Raw genomic sequence first — 22,453 nt, forward strand, 5'->3', positions numbered from 1 at the left:
TAGATAGTTCTCTGAATTCTACCTCCTACCACTCTCCACTCTAGGCACACTGGTTCCCTGGCAGTTCTAAGACCATGTTAAGCATACTCCTATCTCTGGGACTTTGCACTGCTATTCCTTCTACTGGAAATGATCTTCCCCTAGAAACCCACAAGGCTCACTCCCCCATTTCCTTCAGGTTTCTGCTTAAATGCCACTTCTTAAGATAGGGCTTCTCTGAGGGTCCTAGCTAAAGTAGGACCACCAGCCATTCTTTATCCCTTTATCCTGCCTCAGTTTTCATCAAGAGCACTTATTACCACTCAAGTGTATATTACATATATATTTGTATACTATATTTTTGTCCTACAAAAATGTAAGTTCCACGAGTCTACAGGCTTGTTTTGCACTACTATATTCTCGATACCTAGAACAATGCATAACACTACACTAGAAGCTTAATAAATATTTGTCAAATGTTAAGAGAATATTACATCATTTTAATGAAACAATATACAATAGTTTGTTATTTAAGAAATGGTTTTAATAATGGAGGAAAACCCAATATTACAGAGTGACAAACTGGGATAACACACAAAAGACAAAAAAATGGCAATACTATTGGTCGCTAAAAATCACTCAGGATTACTAGGAATTTTCATTTTCTTCTTTGCTGACCTTTATTTATGAAAATAATAATTCAATGGTGAACGTGTATTTTTGTAAGAAAAAATAGCCGTATGTTAAGAGCTACACTTGACAAAAATTACGTTACTTTTTGTGCCCAGTACTTTAAAAACAAACAAAAAAAAAACCTATGTCCAAATGGAAGGTATTGCCAGAAAAAAAATTAATTTTCAATATGAATTGAAGGTCCCCAATTATTAGGGTAACCAAAAAATTTATACCCCTTTTTATAAGGGGTATAAAAAGAAACTAACATTTGTTCAAATGCTCTGTAATAGAAACTGAGACTAGCCTCAAGCAAACCAAGACAAATCATCAGTCTACCCATTACCCATTACCTACACCTTCATGCCTCAAAAATTCACCTATCTGCTCTCTCTACTTCTGTTTACAAACCCTGAGTACTGGCCATTCCATTACCATGCCTCTGAATCTTCCTTTCCCATATAGCAACATGTTCTCTAATCAAAGGTTCTTAACCTGGGGCTTTGGATGGCTGAATGGACATCTGTGAGACAAATTCTTATGTAAAAACTTGCTGCGTGCTTTTCTGAGGAGAACGCATGCAACTGTTTTCTAACTCTAAGTGATTTATTATGATCCAAAAGGATAAGAACCACTGCTTTTTATCATATCACATTAATTGCAATTCTATATTTGCTCATCTCCTCACCAGACTGTTTCTTTAAAGCATCTTGTCTATATCTCTAGGGACTCAAGGCTATGTGGAACGGAAAATATTGAAAAAGATAAGTTTGATCCCCAACTCCCTCAAATTCCCTTGGGGTCACTGTAAGACAATTGAAATTTGCTTATAATTTCATTACTTTTTTTTTTATCCTCTGATGAATTTTCCTTCACTGATAAATTTGAATCAATCATTTAATATTAAAAAATTAAATTTCCTCCTATTAAAACCACTGATCTATTTTCTAAAGTTTCTGCATTTTGTATATGAGCATGTAATCAGGCAGAAGACAATAAAAAATATATATATATTTCTAGGGGAAAAAAAATCCACACAGAAAAATAAAACTCAGTGTCTAAAAGAATCATAATACAAGGCAGGAGGTTAACCTTCATGGAAATAGGAAAAAGAAGGCGAGTGTGAAGGCCAATCTATCCAAACATAATGTTCATTTCACCTCCAACTTCTCAGATTAAGATGATGGATAAAAGGTCTATTCACCTTATATTACTGTCGTTGTTGTTAGGCGCCATCAAGTAAGTTCTGACTCATAGCGACCTTATGCACAACAGAACAAAACCCTATCCAGTCCTGCACCATCCTTACAATTGTTGTTATCCTTCAGCCCACTGTTGCAGCCTCTGTGTCAATCCATCTCACCAAGGGTCTTTCCTTTTTCACTGACCCTCTACCAAGCGTGATGTCCTTCTCGAAGGACTGATCCCTCCTGACAACATGTCCAAAGTATGTGAGAGGTACTTTTGCCATCCTTGCTTCTCAGGAGCATTCTGACTGTACTTCTTCCAAAACAGATTTGTTTAGTCTTTTGACAGTCCATGGTATATTCAATATCGTTCACCAACACCACAATTCAAAGGTGTCTATCCTTCTTTGGTCTTCCTTATTCATGGTCCAGGTTTCCCATGCATATGAGGTGACTGAAAATACCATGCCTTGGGTCAGGCACACCTTAGTCTTCAAAGTGACATTTTTGCTTTTCAACACTTTAAAGAGATCTTTTGCAGCAGATTTGTCTCATGCGTTATGTCGCTGATTTCTTGACTGGTGCTTCCATGGGTGTTGATTATAGATCCATATAAAATGAAATTCTTGACAACTTCAATCTTCTCTTTGTTTATCATGGTGCTGCTTATTGGTCCAGTTGTGAGGATTTTTGTTTTATATTGAGGTGTAATCCACACTGAAGGCTGTGGTCTTTGATCTTCATCAGTCAGTGTTGCATGTCCTCTTTACTTTCAGCAAGCAAGGTTGTGTCATCTGCATAACGTAGGTTGTTAATGAGTCTTCCTCCAATCCTGATGCCCATTTTTCTTCATATAGTCCAGCATACAGATTGAACAGATATGGTGAAAGGATACAACCTTGACACATGCCTTTCCTGACTTTAAACCAGGCAGTATTCCCTTGTTCTGTTTGACTGCCTCTTGATCTATCAAAAATTCTTCATGAGCACAATTAAGTGTTCTGGAATTCCCATTCCTCAAAATATTATCCATAATTTGTTATGATCCACACAGTCAAATGCTTTTGCATAATCAATGAAACACAGGTAAACACCTTTCTGGTATTCTCTGCTTTCAGCCACAATCCATCTGACATCAGCAATGATATCCCCGTTCCATGTCCTCTTGTGAAGCCGGCTTGAATTTCTGGCAGTTCCCTGTCAATATACTGTTGCAGATGCTCCTGAATTATATTCATATAATTCTATTCTGGATTTTATAGAATCTTTCATCAAAAACCTATCATGTATTGGTTACAAAGGAGGGGTGGGGGGGAGGGAAAAACACTAAATGGACAATAGGTAAGTGGTAACTTTGGTGAAAGGTAAAACAGTACAAAATTCTGGGGAAATCAGCCCAACTTGTCCAAAGCAAGGTCATGGAAGCTCCACAGACACATCCAAACTCCCTGAGGGGTCAAATTACCAGGGTAAGGGTGGTGGGGACCATGGTCTCAGGGAACATCTGGCTCAACTGGCACGACACAGCTTATAAAGAAAATGTTCTACATTCTACTTTGGTGAGTAGTGTCCGGGGTCTTAAAAGCTTGTGAGCAGCCATCAAAGATACTCCACTGGTCTCACCCTGTCTGGAGCAAAGGAGACTGAAGAAAACCAGACACAAGGGAAAGACTAGTCCAGAAAATTAATGGACCACAAGTACCACCGCCTCCACCAGGCAGAGTCCAGCCACACTAGATGGTGCCTGGCTACCACCACCAACTGCTTTGATACGGATCACAATAAAGTGTCCCAGACAGAGCTGGAAAAAAATACAGAACAAAATTCTAACTCACACACACACAGAAAAAAGACCAGACTTACTGGTCTGACAGAGACTGGAGAAACCCCGAGAATACAGCCCCCAGACACCCTTTTAACCCAGTAATAAAGTCACTCCTAAGGTTCACCCTTCAGTCAAAGATTAGACAGGCCCATAAAACAAAACAGGACTAAATGGACACACCAGCCCAGGGGCAAGAAGGTGAAGGCAAGAGGGACAGGAAAGCTGGTAATGGGAAACCCAAGGTTGAGAAGGGGAGTGTTGGCATGTCGTGGGGTGCAACCAATGTCACAAAACAAAGGAAAAAAATACTAGAGGAAACTAAGGAGCCCTGGTAGTTCAGTGGTTAAGAGTTCGGCTGCTAACCGGAAGGTCGGCAGTTCAAAATCCACCAGCCACTCCTTGGAAACCCTAGGGGGCATTTTTCTGTCCTATGGGGTTGCTATGAGTCGAAATTAACTCAACGGCACACAACAACAACAGAGAAAAGTAAGGAAAAAAAATTAAGTATCAGTTTGGTAATAACAATAAAATTTGAGAAATTAGGACCTACACAAAACAAGAGGTGAAAAGGAAGCTGACTGAGATGCAGGAAGAGAAGAAGAGTGAAACTGAATAAAGAAATATTTCCTACTTTTGATCTGGATTCTAATTTTGCTTTGTCGCTAGGTGCCTGTGAGTCAATTTCGACTCACGGCAACCCCCTGTGACTGAGCAGAACAGCCCTCACAGGGTTTTCTAGACTGTTAATTTTTCTGGAAGCAGACTCCCAGATCTTTCTCACGCAGAGCCACTGAGTAGGTTCGATCAGCCAACCTTTTGGTTAGCAGCTGAGTGCTTGGCCACTGCACTACCAGGAATCCTTAATTTTGCTTTAAAAGTAGTAAAAAGAAGTACTGATATTGCAAGAAATCAAATCAAAATGTCAAGGAAAAAAGTGAAAGGGGTGAATAAAAGAAAATATTAGTTGAAAAGGTGACAGAGTAAAGAACAGAAAATAAAGGTTCAATTCATAAATAACTATAGTTCCTAAAGAAAAGACAAGGGAACATGGAATGGAAGTAAACAATGCCAAGAGAGGGAATAGAAGAAGAAATATAAAAGAAGAAAATCACTCCAACTATGAAATGCCCTGAAATCAAAAGGGCCCCCTTAGACCATGGTTTCAGGGGACACCTAGCATAATAAAAACTGTTAAGAAAACATTCTGCATCCCATTTTGGAGAAAGGCGTCTGGGGTCTTAAACGCTAGCAAGCGGCCCTCTAAGATGCAACAATTGGTCTCAACCCACCTGGAGCAAAGGAGAATGAAGAACACCACAGATGCAAGGTAAGTATGAGCCCAAGAGTGAGAATGGACCACATAAATGAAAGACTACATCAGCCTGAGACCAGAAGAACTAGATGGTGCCCAACTACAACCAATGACTGCCATGACAGGCAGCACAACAGAGAATCCCTGAAGGAGCAGGAGAGCAGTAGGATGCAGACACCAAATTCTTGTAAAAAGACCAGACTTAATGGTGTGATTGAGACCAGAGGGACCCCAGAGGTCATGGTCCCCAGACATTCTATTAGCCCAAGACAGGAGCCATTCTCAAAGCCAACTCTTCAGACTGGGATTGGGCTGAACTACAAGACAGAAAATTACACTGGTGTGGAGTGGGCTTCTTGGATCAAGTAGACACATGAGACTATCTGGGCAGCTCCTGTCTGGAGGGGAGATATGAAGGCTGAGGGGGACAGAAGCTAGCTGAATGGACACAGAAACACAGGGTGGAGAGGAGGAATGTGCTGTCTCATTAGGGGTAGAGCAACTAGGAGTATACAGCAAGGTGTACATAAGGTTTTGTATGAGAAACTGACTTGATTTGTAAACTTTCACTTAAAGCACAATAAAAATTAAAAAAAAAAGAAATTGTAGGGAAAGTTTTAATCACCAATATTAAAAGCAGTTAAAATATTAAAAAAAAAAAAAAAAAAAAACTATGATGTGCCAGTCAAACTTTGGCTGTAAGAGTTCAAACAAATACATACGATCACACACAACTCACCGTGCTGTATACTGCCGAGACCGTTGGAGTGAAGATTCGATCCTCCAGAGGTTGCTGTACAGGTCCTCTAGGAATTCTAGAAGAGCGAGTTAAGGATAAAAGAACTCAAAAATGGCTTGCTTTAACAGTAAGAGAAAATCACTACCACAAAATTCTGTCAATGTCCCAAGCATCTTCACCCAACTAGTGAAATTACGCACTTAATGTCTCTACAGACTCTGGAGAACAAAGTATATCAAATTTCTTAATGTGATTAAATCAATCTCTCCAAAAGTAATTCTCATGATAAACATTCCACAGAAATACAAAACAAATAAAATTGTACAAGTCTCCAAACTTTGAGTCCATGATGAGAATCTACCACCTTTACATTCTAGAGAAAGATAAGCCTAATTCACCAACATGAAACTGCTGACAAAGGCCCCGTCTCTTCTACCTACTACACAGGACCAGCAAAGACAAGTGTTTCCTTGTTTTCTATTTTAGCTGCTACTTTTCCCCATATATCCATCTACCAACTCCCCATTTTTCAAGAGAGGCTCTCCAGCATTATTTAGTTTAAAATATTTCATCACCTTGACAGGGTATTTTTTAAAATATGATCATTTTGTTCAGCTTCAAAACTGAAAGATGTAAGCTCTCCTACCTGGTAAGGTGGTATTTTGTAAGAGAAAATGCTCACACACTCTAGATCTCTTTAAGAATGACAACCAAAGAATGTCAACAAAAGGTTAATAGCAATTATCCCTGGGCGGTGGAATTATATACCTGTATGTACTAATGTACTATGTATTTTTTCTTCAATGGATATAAATTACTTATATAATTTAAATACATATTTTTAAGTAACTATAAATGTAATAAACCCAAAGTGACACATTTTGACCTAACAAGTATTTAAGACTTCCAATGTCATGATCCTTTCTCTAATTCAAGGACACAATTTGGAAAACAAACTAAGAGCTGCAAATAATAATTTTACAAAAACGACCATAAGTTGCAGAAGTCTGAAAGAATATTAAAAGTAAATTCTTTATTTCTAAATAGCAATAGTTTACGCAGGAGGGAGAGGGAAAATAAAAAAAAAAAACTTGTTTTAATAATCACTTAAAATTAAATATATTTAAACTAAATATTCCTAAAATTATATTTAAAATTAATAACACTGTATCAGTTTCTAGACTTAAAACTAGCAACCTCAGACAGCAGTTAAATGTGCTGCCATCATCACCTACACACAAAGAACTGATTTAAAATGCTACATGGAGAAATGACAATGTAGAAAACATAAGCCTCTCAAGTTTCAGGACAAAAATCCTTCACATTAGCTTGTCAATTAATTCAGAATGAAGATTACCCCTAGCTGAAATAAAACTTTGTTTGAATTATAGTTCTGCAGTATGGTCACATGACTGGTGAAAAATATGAGACCATTCTTTGCTCTGCAATGCCAAATGATAATGCTTTTTCCAGCTAAGGCTAATTCTCTGTAAGTATAAATTTCAGATGAGTTATTAGTACTATGCTCCAAAAGCAGAGTCACTCCACTTAACCCAATAATGGGAAGGTTAGGGCTCCTGATTTTTATCAAAGTTACTTTTTTAGCTAACAAGATTAGCATAGTTACAAGATTTCTACAGAGATAATCATATATTTGGCCAATACTCCAATAACATTCTTTCTCACTGGTCACAGATGAAGAACACTGATTTCATTTATTACACTCCCAGTAAATTACCAACAAGGAGTCCTAGTGGAGCAACAGTTAAAGTGCTCAGCTGCTAACTGAAAGGTTGGCAGTTTGAACCTACTCAGTGGCACTGTGGGAGAAAGACTTGGTGATCTGCTCCCTTAAAGATTATAGCCTAGAATACCCTAGGGGTGGTTCTATTCTGTTACATGGGATCGCTATGAGTCAAAAATCGACTTGATGGCACCTAACAACAACAACAACAACAAATTAGCAACAAAATATTGTGGACTAATAAATTTACTGTGTCTTAAAACACCTATGGATAAAAAAATAATTATTTAAAAACAAAAACATAGTCTTATAAAAAGAAAACTGAATATGGAAGTCAAGAGATCTAAATTTAACGTCTAGTTGTAAGCCTAACCAGCCATGTTGTCTTCACTGAATCATTTTAAGAGTAGTCAATCCTCATCATTCCGTATTTACAAATTCACCCACTTACTAAAATTTATTTGTAACCCAAACTCAATACTGGAGGCATTTTTTGGTAATTCATGGACATGAACACAAAAGAAAAACAAAAGAAATAATAGCTAAACTGAACTTGATTAAAATGAAAAACGTCTATGCTTCAAGAGGAGGCCTGGTGGTACAGTGGTTAAGCGCTCGGCTGCTAACCTAAAGGTTGGTGGTTCGAATCCACCAGCTGCTTCTTGGAAACTTTATGGGGTAGTTCTAGTCCGTCCTATAGGGTCGCTATAGTTGAAATCTACTCGACAGCAATGTTTTTTTTTTTTTCCCTTTGGCATGCTTCAAAAGGAAAGGCAGGCCTGGTGATCTACTTCCAAAAATCTGCCAATAAAAACCCTATGAATCACATCAGTCTGACCCACAGCCTATCATGGGGCTATCACAGCACCAAAGGGTGTTTCCTTCCTTTGTGCATGGGGTCACCATAAGCTGGCTGACTCCACGGCAGCTAAGAATAACACATATCAAACGACGCTATCAAGAAAAGTAAAAAAACTCACAGAATGGAAAAAAAAAATTTGCAATTCATTTATCCCATAAGGGATTTGTATCCATATAAAGATTGTTCACAACTCAATAATAAAAAGAAAACCCAGTTAAAAAACGGTACAATGAGTCTGAATAAACATTTCTCCAAATATATACAAGTGGTTAATAAGCACGTAAAAAGATGCTCAACATCATTAGCCATGAAGGAAATACAAATCAAAACTACAATGAGATGCCATTTCACACCCTCTGAGATGGCCCTAATAAAAAAAAGTCAGATAATAACAAGTGTTGGAGGGCTGTAGAGAAATTAGAACCTTATACACTGCTGGTGGGAATGTAAAAGGGTACAGCAACTCCAGAAAACAGTCTGTCAGGTCCTCAAACAGTTAAACACAGAGTTACCATAAACAAACCGAAATCAAATCCGTTGCCGTGAGTCAATTCCGACTCACAGCAACCGTATAAGACATCAGAACTGACCCACAGGGTTACCAAGGAGCGGCTGGTGGATTCGAATTGCTGACCTTTTGGTTAGCAGCTGAGCTCTTAACCACCGTGCCACCAGCGCTCCAGTGTTACCATATACCCAATAATTCCACTATTATATAGGTATATACCTAAAATAAGGAGCCCTGGCCTCTACAGCGCTAGGCTGGGTGGGGCAGTGCAACAATTAAGCATTTGGCTGCTAACCAAAAGGTTGGTGACTCGAACCCATCCAAGCGGCGCCACAGGAGAAAGACATGGCAAGCTGCTGATTACAGCCTTAAAAAACCCTATGGGGAAGTTCCTCTCTGTCAGATGGGGTCACTGTGAGTCGGAATCAATTCGACTGCACCAAACATACCCAAGACAAATAAAAAACAAGTTTATACAAACACTTCTACATGAATATTTATAACAGCAATAAACGCTACAGTCAGAAGGTAAAAACAACCCAAGTGTTCGTTAATGAACACACAAAATATGGTATATGCATACAATGGAATTTTATATGGCAATAAAAATAAATGAAGTTCTGATATCTGATACAACGCAGATGAACCTTGAAAACATGCTAGTTAAAAGAAACCAGTCACATGCTAATTAAAAGACCACATGTTGTACGATTCCATTTTCATGAAATGTCTAGAACAGGCAAATCTATAGAGATAGAAGGTAGGTAAGTTGCTGTTTAGGTCAGCATGGGGATGGAGGATAGGGGAGTGATAGCCAAAGGATATGGGGTGCAGTGCAATAAATTGCTTTCACATGGCTTTTCTAGCCGTAGTCTTATAACTCCCACAAAATGATTGGCTGGGACTACGCAGACTGAGTGACTTATGGTCTACCGAGGGGATCTGTCAGTTCCTGGTCCTGTTGGGACAGCCATGCCTTGAAATTCACAGGAGTTTCTTTATATAAGGGCCAATCCCACAGAAGCTGAAGGGGACCTCATTACCATGAAGAACAAAAGTCTGGAGTAGAACACATCCTTTGGGCCAAGGACCTGGGGTCCCTGCACTGAGAATGACCTAGGCCAAGAAGAAAAGTGCTTGTAACACTGAAGATGGCACGAGACAGCGCTAGATGGTGCAGCAGCTCAAGCAGCAGATAAACGGCAGCAACAGTACAAGCAGCAGGAACCAGGAGACAGGCTCAAGCTGGCTGCAGTGGGCTTGCTGGCCTACAGAACAAGAGATAATTAAGCGCTTGCGGGCGGAAGGCGTGGTGGCAGGGTGGGGTGCCTTAGGAGACTTGCTGGTGGAGCTAAAAGAGCTGTAAAACTTGCCTGTGGAGGGCACAGGCCTGAATGTGCCCCATGTAGGGGTCTTCATACAATAGGGCTGAACCAGACGCCTTCGGGCAGGAGGCTTACCAAAACCCGTTGTCGTACAGTCAATTCCAACTCATAGTGACCCTATAGCAAAGAGTAGAACTGCCTCATAGGATTTCCAAGGCTGTAAATCTTTACAGAAGCAGACTGCCACATCTTTCCTCTGCGGAGTGGCGGTACATTCAAGCCGCTGACCTTTCAGTTAGCAGTCGAGTTACTTAACCACAGGGCTCCTCTAGGAGGTTTGCCAGCTGAGCTACAAGAGCCGTGACACTTGCTTGTGCAGGGCAAGAGAGGCCCGAGTGTGCCCCATGCAGGAGCTGTACGTCTACCCCTGGGGCAACGGGAGCCGGGGTAGTGTGGCCCAAGAGAGTCCCATAGGCCCATGCAGCACGGAAGGACCCAGGGGAAGAGCCCTAGAAGGGTCCAGCAGCAGAGGCTTGGGACATCCCATGCAAGGGTCTTCCTGCCAGCAAGGTGAGGCCCAACAAGGCCCAGCAGCAGAGCAAAAGCCACAGGCAACATGGTGGTAGACAAAGGCACCAATAACACAAATACAGCATCTGACCTAAACCACCGCACGCCTACCCAGCAACATAAAAATGGACGCGGGTAATTTGGGGAAGGGTGTTTCCCCTTTGAGAATCTGTTGTTATTGCTTAAAGTTTGCTTTCTATAAATAATAATAATGGCTTTCACTTTGCCAACACTGTCCTGTGTCTGGCTGGATCACAGATGAAAGTAGCACCCATACAGTTGTTAATGCCAGCGGGTATATGTGTCTCATTCCTAGCAGTCTAATGGCTGCCTGAAAGTTTGAGGCACAGCCTGTCTGCATTTTTAATGCAGACAGACACACATATACATACCTGAGGTTTCTGTCTGAGGTGATGAAAATGTTCTAAAATTGACTGTGGTGATGGCTGCACTTACCTGTGAGTGCACTAAAAACTTTTAAAAAAACTACACGAATGAATTTTATGATACGTGAATTTTATCTCAAAAAACTTTGTTTTAATCAACCCTTTCCTACATTGAGAAAAGCTTCACGAAGATAAAATTTATAAGATGTACTACTAGAGACTGTAGATCGGTAACAGAAACAAATTCCAGAAAGAGCCTTCACCTTATAACAGCAAAGCACCCTCAGCTCATTTCCACTTAACCTAGATGGCACCAAAGAAAGAGGCCATCTCAAATTCAAGCATAAAATTATACTGATAAGATCAACACATATTATTTTGAAAGGAGAAGCAGGAGTGAATCAGAGTTTGGAGTTGTCAAATTTAGACAGCAACCGTATAAAACACCGCACAAAGCAGAAAATCTCAAATGACTTTATTCAACAACACATAAATCTCAGGGGTAAAAACTTCAGTAACTTTGCACAGACAAAAACAGAACAAAAACTGTATTCATCAAACCTAAACGCTATGGCATGACTACTCCTATTTTAACTTTAGTGTTTCTAACAGAATGTGTTTTACCAAAGTTATCAATCTTCTAAGAAAAACAAAGAATTTTATTCACTGCTCTGTTTATCTTGTGCCACTGCAACCAGCAGGCAGGAAAATAAAACTGGCCAGTTTTTATCTTTGTTTCAATTCAGTTTAAGCTGGGCTAATCCAGGTCCAAAATCCCTTATCGGAATTCAGATCGTTTCAGTTTTAGAAAGCTAATACGGTAGTTATTCCATATATTACCCAACACCCCCAGCAGGGGCTAAGACAGCAACCCTTAATCAAACACATTCATGTCTCTGCTGCAAAATATAAGAAAATTCAAACTTCTGTCCAGAGTTTGTGCCAAATTTAGTAGGAAAAAAAAAAAAAACAATTTTCAGAGCTCTTTGAATTGCAGAATTCCAAGACTGTACCTTCTCTGCCATTGTGTCTTTGCTCTAAAAGTCTCTGGAGGTCACCATTTGAATGTGAACAACTGGGAACCATTATATTGGGTTTTTAACAAATTCAGAAGCATTAATCTCAAAGTGCTTAGCCAGAAAAGCCCTTGTTCTCCTTCTGATTTTCTACTAACTCAGAATACAACCCATCATACACTACAAAATGCAAGTTTACCTTGCAAAGCCACCATCTAAAATAATACCCAAAAATATACCCTGCTTAGAATGTTTAAAAAAAAAAATAAAGCCAAAATTACCAAAGAGAATGGCTGCTGACAAAGCTGTTAATATTTCTACTGCAACAAAAACATAGATTTTCTGTGAAACAAAATTAGATATATGTACAAAAAAGGAATGGTATACACACAAATCTAAACCTAGATTCTAATGCCCTCAGCTTTTTAGTTCTAAGACAGCCTAATATTATTCAACAGTGTTTACTAACACCTAATTCAGATTAAAATACACGCAAAGGCAGAAAGCAACAAAGTATTCCTCTTTCATCAAAACTTCTCACTTGAGGAAATTTCATTAACAACTATGAGGTTAAATTAGCAATTCTAATCATGTCCTACATTTGAATCCCTTCAACGGCCTCGTTAGTAACCAAATAGTAAAACATGTTGATGCACCACCTTTTTCTGGACATACATCCAGATAATAACAGCTGGTTACATACATCTAATGAATTTTAAAGGCCATCCTTCAGAAAAGAACGGAATGTGCCAGTCATTCACATATGACAAAAGTCAACAAGAACATAGGAACTAAGCAGAAATACATAGAGCTTGGCTAGAAAAAAGATGGCTCAATATTCAAAAATAAATATAATAAAAAACATAAAATAGGTGAAAAACTAATATTTAATCTTAACTTTTCTCTCTTCTATGCTTTTGGAGAGGGAGTTGTGGAATTGGGTGATTTTTTGAGGATAGGGAGCCCTGGTGGAGTAGTGGTTAAGAGCTTGGCTGCTAACCAAAAGGTCAACGCTTCAAATCCACCAGCTGCTCCTTAGAAGCCCTATGGGGAAGTTCTACTCAGTCCTATTGGGTCTCTATGAGTCGGAATCGATTCGACAGCAACAGGTTTTTGGCTTTTTTATATAAGGATAGAGATGGAAATATTTAGAAAGATCATAAACTATTAAAATGAAAGCATACCACCCTATGGATTGAAAGAACCAAAACGGTAACTTCCTGGGGAGTTGCGAAGGCCCATTTGGCAGCCTATCTTTGTGAAAGCCAAAATCCTGGAGAGTTAAGATACTGCATATGACACTGTTTCAGACTTCTGACATTTTATCAAAAGGAAGCATGCACATAAAAAAAACTTTGAAAATCGTGTTTTACTGAGAATGAAACAGCAAAAAAAAAGTTTAACAGCAGTGACACTAACACTTAAAAAGGGAGGAGTATCACAGCACTAAAGAGACTGTGGAACGGAGGGGGATCATGGAAGGAGAGGCAGAGAAAGAACTCACTACCAAGAAGCCAACACATTAAATGTTTAAAAAAGTACAAACGCTTAAAAACTGTTATGCGCAGAAAAACAAAATGATCAAAATACTACCTTCTTCAAAAATGCAAGATGACAGAATACTAAACTGGTTATCTCCTTGTAACATATGATGAATACACTGTACAGTATAAAAATTATGAAATGAAAAGGAAAAAAAAGTACTGGTTTGGAATCAAGAGTCAATAGGAAAAATGACTTGCTAAACTTGACTGAGGGCCACTTTAACCCTTAAAAAATAAGAAAACCGTACCACTTGGTAATTTACTGGCACCTGAAGAAAGATCATGGGCAACAGTAAAAACTTAAAATAAAACACAGACACCAAATCTGTAACTTACCTTTCACATTTTCCTTACCATTCCTCCAGATGACAAGCATTTAAGATAGCTCTCCCAGATTCCTACAATCTCCTAACAGCACCAAGAGTGTCCCTAGTTCATTCCTTGGAGCTTAGAAGAACTACAATGAGTTATGAAAAAAGAAGTTGAAAAGAATGTAATCTCCTCCATAGCTGACAGCATTCTGAAAAATACTTAATTGACCTTTACCAGTTTAGGTGGGGAACTTTTACACATATATTAATTCACCTCTTGAAAGACCCTCTCTCTGTTGTGAAACTATTAGTAATTCTGATGTAACTGATCTCTCCAAGGTGAGCATCTTATCAGATGCAGAATAATAATAACAGTTCTCAGCTCAAAGCAGTTTACAGCAAAGAGTCGTCAGATGTTATACCTGAATGACAAGTGTCCGTAGCCAAATAAATTCACCCAACTGTCACAGGCTAGAAGATTGGGATTACTGAAAATACTTGTCCCCACCATGCCAGCTATCAAGAGACTTAGAAGAAAAAATCATTATGCCTTTTATTATCACCAAAATTTATCCCCAAAGTCTCCCCATCACTTTAAATTTTTGATTAACTCTAATTTTTCTCCTTGAGAAAAATAACCTGATGAATATCAATGGTAACATAAAACACCAATCACCACTACTCAGAAAATAAAATTCTCCTCCTTCTCTCTGTAGTCATGATTCTTAACAATATCAAGGCATGCTGGAAACATTTTTCACCACTCCATCTACTTGCAAATTCACAGCCGCTAAGGGTTGACAAAGCATTCTATCTCACCCAACTTACAAAGCTGCCCAAGAGAGAGCCCGTCCGCTTACGGTACAGCAATACACAAATAAGAAAATGGAAAGTCAGATTTCAATCACAAAGCAAAAAAAATGGATTGTTACCTTTAGTTCTGGGTTAAAACAGCACCAACAAGGACAACACAAACTTTTAAATCACTTCTAATTTACTTCCAATATTCAAAGTAAAATGTCCTGACAGAGAAAAAAATCCTGCAAACTATCACAACTATAAACATTATTTCTTAGGATGTAAGCCCACGTGAAGTCAGTGTTAGTTTATTTGGTGATTTTGAGGTATGGAAATAAACACAGGCAATGTTTTCCTTTCTCATTACAGACACACCCAATTCCCAGAAAGATGTTTTCTTTCTTAAGAGAAACAGTCAGCAGTATTTCTTCTCAACATGACACTCTGAAAGGACAGTATGCTGTAATAAAAACACTATCAAATAGATTTTCAGCAGACTCTAGAAATTTTATGTTCTTACGTAGAACGAGCATAGTCAAAACAACTTTCCTCCATAAATTCCAGACCAATTTAATCACTACATATCCTGCGTCACGTATTTAAATTTAAGGACCGTCTTCCAAAAAATATTTTAAAATAAATAAAATGTTGCTTTTAAAAGATGGCCAGCTTATTAAGTGATTTTAATATAAATTTGAGTAGTAAGATCAGAAAGGCTTAACTAAAAACTAAAAAAGAACAAAAAGAGTAAAGGAGAGAATTACTAGAAATACAATACAAAACATACCAATTAAACTGCTCTAACTTTATTATAATGACAATGTTCTCAAATCAAACTCATTTGTTATCTGACATGTGTTCAATGACTAGTTTTAAATAAACAGGAATCCATGGAGAATATCTAAAAACAGACTCCTAAGACAGCTGACTTTTTTTTTTAATCCACACCAATATCAAATGATATTTTAATAAAAAGTAACTTCTAGTTGGTTTTAGTATATTTTGGTACTTAACATTCAAGCATGGATCAAAAAAAACCAAACCCAGTGCCCTCGAGTCGATTCCAACTCATAGTGACCCTACAGGACAGAGTAGAACTGCCCCACAGAGTTTCCAAGGAGCTGCTGGCGTATTCAAACTGTCAACCCTTTGGTTAGCAGCCGTAGCTCTTAACCGCTACGCCACCTGGGTGTCCCAAGCATGGATAAAACCAAACCAAATCCACTGCCGTCGAGTCAATTCCGACTCATAGCGACCCTACAGGGCAGAGTAGAACTGCCCCGTAGTTTCCTAGGAGCGCCTGGCGGATTCAAACTGCCGACCTCTTGATTAAGAGCCGCAGCACTTAACCACTACACCACCAGAGTTTCCAAGCATGGGTACGTATATAAAATTCTAATATGTATAATGCTTCAAATCAAACACCAACACCACATTTAAAAAAAAAAAAAACCAAACCCGTTGTGGTTGAGTCGATTTCGACTCATAGCAGCCCTACAGGACAGAGTAGAACTGCCCCATAGAATTTCCAAGGAGCTCCTGGTGGATTTGAACTGCTGACCTTTTGTTAGCAGCTATAGCGCTTAACCACGACGCCACCAGGGTTTCTCCACCACCAAATTATGAACTTTTAATTCATAAAACCTGCTCCTACACTGCCCCACTGCTCCATATCCATCTCAGTACCCAACGCTGTTTACATCAAGGTTCCAGACCAATATACCTCTAAGTCAGGCTAAGGTGGAGCTGGCCTCCCTCTAAGCTTGTTGATTAAGGGTTCTAGATGCTTTCCAGTTGTTTATCAAATGTAAACAAAGATCTTATGAAAATGCTTAATCAGGCAACCCACATGCTCAAGATCTACTGCCTGTACCTACTGAACTAATACTGTTATACGCAGTTTCTTCATTTTTTAAAAAAAAAAAAAAAAGTAATTCCTAAAACATGATGGTGTTGTTGGGTGCACGCAATTTCGACTCATAGTGACCCTGTGTGACAGAACAGAACTGCCCCCACAGGGTGTTCTTGGCTATAATCTTTACAGAAGCAGATCGTCAGGTTTTTTTCTTCAGTGAAGCTGCTGGGTGGGTTTGAACTGCCAACCTTTCGGTTAAACCAACCACTTAACCATTTGTGCCACCAGGGCTCCCTGAATGCCTAGTTATTAATTATATAAGGGCAAAAGTTGAAATTCAGCTTGCCCTAGGTTATGTACCTTAAAAGCTATAAAACTAGGGTTAAAATTTATGACCTTAGAAAGTGCTCTGATTCTCCATTAAAATTTTTCCTATTGTGTTTTCTGAGGACTAGGAACAACTTCTTTGGAGGCTTGGTATCTAAAAAATATTTAATACATTTGATGGCTATGCAAAACATCTCTGAATGAATATATATGAAACTGACAACAGTAGCTGCCTTTGAGAAAGACAACTAAGGAAATGAGGGTGGAAAGGAGATTTTATGATCTGCATATAATATTTAACGTACAATTTAAAAATTGTTAAAGTAAAAGATGTCATCACAGGCATAATGAAAATAAATGTTAACAGAAACATTATACTTTTCGTATGTATAAATGAGTATCAAGTGTCTACTTTGATATTCGGAAATACGCTTTGCCCCAAATACACTATTTCATCATGATAGTTGCTGCTCAACTTAATTGGAAGGAGAAAGAAGTGGGCTAAACTGACAAATTACTTTTTCATTCTAATTTAAGTAACTCCTGTTTGTATAACATACAAAGAAACATCTCTTTTAGAACTGATGCCATGGGAATTAGTAGAGTTACCTAGTTTATCACATATAAATAAAATATAATGTGGATATATATTTATATAGAGTCCAATCATTCTTGCATTTAACTTATACAAATCCACTTATGTCATGGGGAGGGACAAAGGGGAAGAAAGGCACAGGGAAATGTGAACGGTGCTGACTCCTGCTATCCACTCAAGGCACACGTGTTCCAGAGTCAGCATGAGATTTGAGAGCTAACCCAAGTAATTTCTGTGGTTCACAAGGTCCTAAGTGTGACTCTAATGTCAAGTACACATAAAACACTGTGAATTACAATGTGTTCAGAAAGAGAAGAAACGAGAACCTAGAAGAAAAACTGATGGTGTTGGACTTGAGACACAGCGCACTGCTTATCTGACGTGAATCCTTTAAAAGGGATTTTCAAAAGTAATCACGACCCTGTGCAACTTCAGAATCAACCATCTCCTCACCACCAGCTGCTGTTCATTGCCATTGAGTTGATTCTGACTCATGGCAACTCCGTGTGTGTCAGAGTAGAGCTGCCGCACAGGGCTTCCAGGGAGCAGCTGGTGGATCTGAACTGCCGACCTTTTTGGTTAGCAGCCTGAGCTCTTCACCACTGTGCCGCCAGGGCTCCAAGGCACCTCTGAGTGGGTTCAAATCACCAACCTTTCGGCTAGTAATCGAAGTGCTCAACCACTGGGGCCATCCACGGGAGCCCCCCAACCAATACACAATTTTATATAAAACATCTCAGCCACTCTTCCAATTACTCAATTTCAACTTTGCTCTAGCACCAAATCAGTTACATTCTTATTAATAACCTCTGCACAGGTGCATATCATGCGTCTACAAAAGTCAATATGTATCAATAAACTCTACTGTATTAAACACGTTTTTATTCAAGAAAAAGGGACACTTGGCTGCTAACTGAAAGGTTAGTAGTTAAAACCCACCCAGCAGCTCCAGGGGAGAAAGACCTGGTGATCTGCTTCCATAAAGACTACAGCCTAGGAAACCCTATGGAGCAGTTCTACACTCCCACATGGGGTCCTTATGAGTTGAAAATCGACTCGACGGCACCTAACAAAAAATTTAAGAAAAAAATCCTACTGGCTAAAATGGGTCAATCTATACTACCTCTACCATAACACAACAACAGTTCAATTATTAACTAATATGCAAGCTAATTACTGGTATACAATTTTAGTCTCCAAAGCTATTCAGTTTCCTCTCCACACCATATCTGTAATTTTTCTGGAAGCCATTCTCACCGTCCCATTCCCAAGGCTGTGTCCACCCCATCCCAATTCAGATCTTCATTTCTTCTTCTGGGACCTCTATGGCAGTACTGCCTAACTGGGCTTTCCTGACTTAAGCCTCCTCCTCTTCGATTCATACTTATTTCCTACTCTCTAATATCAAACCTCTCCTAAATAACAAACACTGGGCTCTTTCCTGTCTGTCTGATTTTGCAACTCCCAACGTGTGGAGAGCCTTCCCGTCTTCCCTCCACTAATCTAAATCCTTTCCACTTATGTAAGTACTGCCTGGACTAGATTCATGGCTTCCTTCCTTTGTTTTAGTGACTGCACGTTGCTTGCTTCCCTTCACTTATCCTCAGTTGTTCTATTTATTAGTTGTAAAAGGAGACAGGAAATAACCCTTAAAAAACTGTTACGAGGTATTGAATGAAATCAAGGAAACCCTGGTAGCATACTGGTTAAGAGCTATATGGCTGCTAACCAAAAGGTCGGCAGTTCGAATCCACCAGGTACTCCTTGGATACCCTATGGGGCAGTCCTAGCCTGTTCTATAGGGTCGCTATGAGTCAGAACTGACTCAACAGCAACGGGCTTGGTTTTTTTTGTTGTTGTTTTTTTTGTTTGTTTGTTTATAGAGAATTTAGTACATGATAGGTGTTAAATAAAAAGAGCCCTGGTGGCACACTTGACTGCTAACCGAAAGGTCCGTGGTTTGAACCCTCAAGGTTCAAACAGGAGAAAGATATGGCAGTCTGTTTCTGTAAAGATTACAGCCTTGGAAACCCTGCAGGGCAGTTCTACTCCATCTTATAGGGTAGCTATGAAGTGGAATCAACTCAATGGCAGCAGGTTTTTTTTCTTTTTACAAGTTCAATAAATTTATTTTATGTGACAGAACACTGTTCCAAGATGGTTTTCTTAGTATTCCTAGTATTAACTTCCTTTTTCCCAGCTAGACCAAAGACTTCTGAAGGATTCCTTGCTGAAGAATTCACACAAGCAAATTAGTTCCAAAGCTAACTAGAATCCAAAACTACTTGCTTCTCTTTTTGTCTCAGTAAAGGCTTTTAGGATAGGGATTACTCTGCCAAAGTAAATCTTCATCTGAATGACAAAAATAATTACTTTCATGTGGGCAGCTCCTGTCTGGAGGGGAGATAAAAAGGCAGAGGGGGACAGAAGCTGGCTGAATGGATACGGGAATACAGGGTGGAAAGGAGGAGTGTGCTGTCTCATTAGGGAGAGAACAACTAGGAGTATATAGCAAGGTATACATAAATTTTTGTATGAGAGACTGACTTGATTACATTGTAAACTTTTACTTAAAGCACAGTAAAAATTAAAAAAAAAAAAATTACTTTCTCGTGTGAACACTGAGAAAAAAGGACACAGCACCCAAATCAGCCTGAGCATCTCCCGAAAGACGACAGATACTGCCTCAAACATCAAATGAAAGTCCAAAATACCCTGCCTCTCTTCTAGCCAGCTTACCCAGCTGCAGTCACCACAGATCACAGTTGATCAGGAGAGGCACCAACAACCCAGATGACCCAGGTTCAGAGTAGAGAGACCCGTAGGTCTGTAGAAAAAAAGGGAATAGAAAAAACAAAATGGGTAAAGAAATAAGAGCTGACTCCTCCATTCTACCCTACCCAACTTATGTTACTTGGGAGGCAGCAGACAGAGTGGAAAGAGAACAATTAGTTCTAGGAATCCTGATCTATTTCCTAACTTAGGAAAGTCACTTCTCTTCAAACCTCAGTTTCCCTATAAATGATAAGCTAACACAGAGTTATTATGAAGATTTAAGTAAACTTCCTGGAATACGGTAGACACTCAGCCAATGCTGTTTCTGTCCTCTATATCTTTTGCTACGATACTAAGAAAAGTAATGAAGAAGAAGACAACAAAACGGAAAATTTTCATGTACAGAAGAAAAAGAAGATGAAACCATGTATGAGAAGACAATATATAAGTAAATATCATCTTAGATGTAACTATTAATATTACCTGACATTTAATCTAAGAAAAAAATCAGGTCATTTTGGCAAATATTTTATGTGACTAATAATTTGAACTCTGATATCAAGATGCCAGATTCAAATCCTGGCTCTACCACTTACTAGTTTTGTCAACTTGCATAAGTTACTTAAGTGTTCTGAGCCTCAGTTTTCTGATTTGTAAAATGCAAATAATAACTGACCTGACAGCTCATAGAGTTCTGTGAAAATTAAATTGTACAGGTAAGGTGTATGATATAATCTCTAACAAATAATTTAGTTAATTGTATCAACTAAATTATTAATAAAATACAACTAAAATGCTTGTTTCTCCCTTAAAAGGATTACCTTCTTAGAATAAGAAGGATTAAGAAATGATAGCTTTAATTGTTGAGATGGCCTAATTCAAACTTTCTAGAACTTTTTGGTCTCAGAACTCCTTTACATTTAAAAATTATTGAGAAACTCAACAAAAGACTAATAATTCAATTTTAAAAATGGGCAAAGGCCCTGAATAATATTTCTCCAAAGAAGATATACAAATGGCCAGTGAGCACATGAAAACCATTTAACATCATTAGTCATTAAGGAAATGCAAATCAAAACCACAATACCACTTCACATCCACTAGGACAGCTATCAACAGAAAACGGCTATTAACTAAAAATAACAATGTTGGCGAACATGTGGAGAAATTAGAACACTCATCCACCGCTGGTGAGAATGTAAATGATTCAGCCACTGTGGGAAACAGTTTGAAGGTTCAGCAAAATGGTAAACATAGAATTACCATCTGACCCAGCAATTCCATTCCTAGGTGCATACCCAAAAGACTTAGAAAGCAGGGACTCAAACACTGGTACACTAATTTCACTGCAGCATTATCCGCAATAGCCAAAAGGTGGAAACAACCCACATGACCATCAATGAGTGAATGAATAAACAAAATGTGATATATATATATACACAATGGAGTACTACTCAGTCATAAAAAGAAATGAAGCTCTGATACATACCATGTCATAGATTTCACCTTGAAAATACTATGTTGAAGGAAATAAGTCAGACATAAAAGGACAAATATTATATGAACCCGTTTATATATCTGGAACAGGCAAATGCATAGAGACGAAAGTTTATTAGGAGATGGGGAATGGGGAGTTATTGCTTAAGGGGCAGTGAGTTTCTGCTTGGGGTAATAGAAAACTTTTGGAAATGGACAGTGGTGATGGTTGCACAACGTGATGTAATTAACGTCAACCGTACACTTAAAAATGGTTAAAAAGGCAATATATATAGGTACACAGAGACAACATAAATAGATATATATATAAAACCATGCTAAAAAAAATTATTGAAGAACTTAAGACCTTTTGCTTTAGTGGGATATATCTAACAATATTTACCATATTGGAAAACTAAGAAAAATTTTATTTTAAAATAACAATAATAAACCAATTATATGTTTTATGTAGCATTTTTAATAAAAACAGTTCTTGTTTTTGTTTTTTTAATTTAGGGAAAAGAGCGGTGGTGTTTCACATTTTTGCAAATCTCATTAACATCTGGCTTAATAGATGACCAGAAATACTCTTATGTCTGTTTCCGCATTCAATCTGTTGCAACATGTTATTATAGCAGAAGTCTATG

The 22,453-nt window shown here is 38.5% G+C and overlaps 1 protein-coding gene across 4 annotated transcripts in view; it reads right to left on the reverse strand.

The window, feature by feature from the left end:
• Positions 1–22,453, reverse strand: part of EIF4G3 (eukaryotic translation initiation factor 4 gamma 3) — a 381,417-nt gene that overhangs the window by 280,240 nt on the left and 78,724 nt on the right. For all 4 annotated transcript variants that reach the window (XM_049878174.1, XM_049878170.1, XM_049878168.1 and 1 more), the window contains exon 2: positions 5,715–5,790. Coding sequence is in view for 2 of the 4 variants with exons in the window: in XM_049878168.1 (XP_049734125.1) it covers positions 5,715–5,790 (76 nt within the window). In the remaining 2 variants the exon portion in view is untranslated. The remainder of the gene's footprint in view (positions 1–5,714; positions 5,791–22,453) is intronic.

This window comes from Elephas maximus, chromosome 3 (genome assembly GCF_024166365.1).
Source record: "Elephas maximus indicus isolate mEleMax1 chromosome 3, mEleMax1 primary haplotype, whole genome shotgun sequence".
NCBI lineage: Eukaryota > Metazoa > Chordata > Mammalia > Proboscidea > Elephantidae > Elephas > Elephas maximus.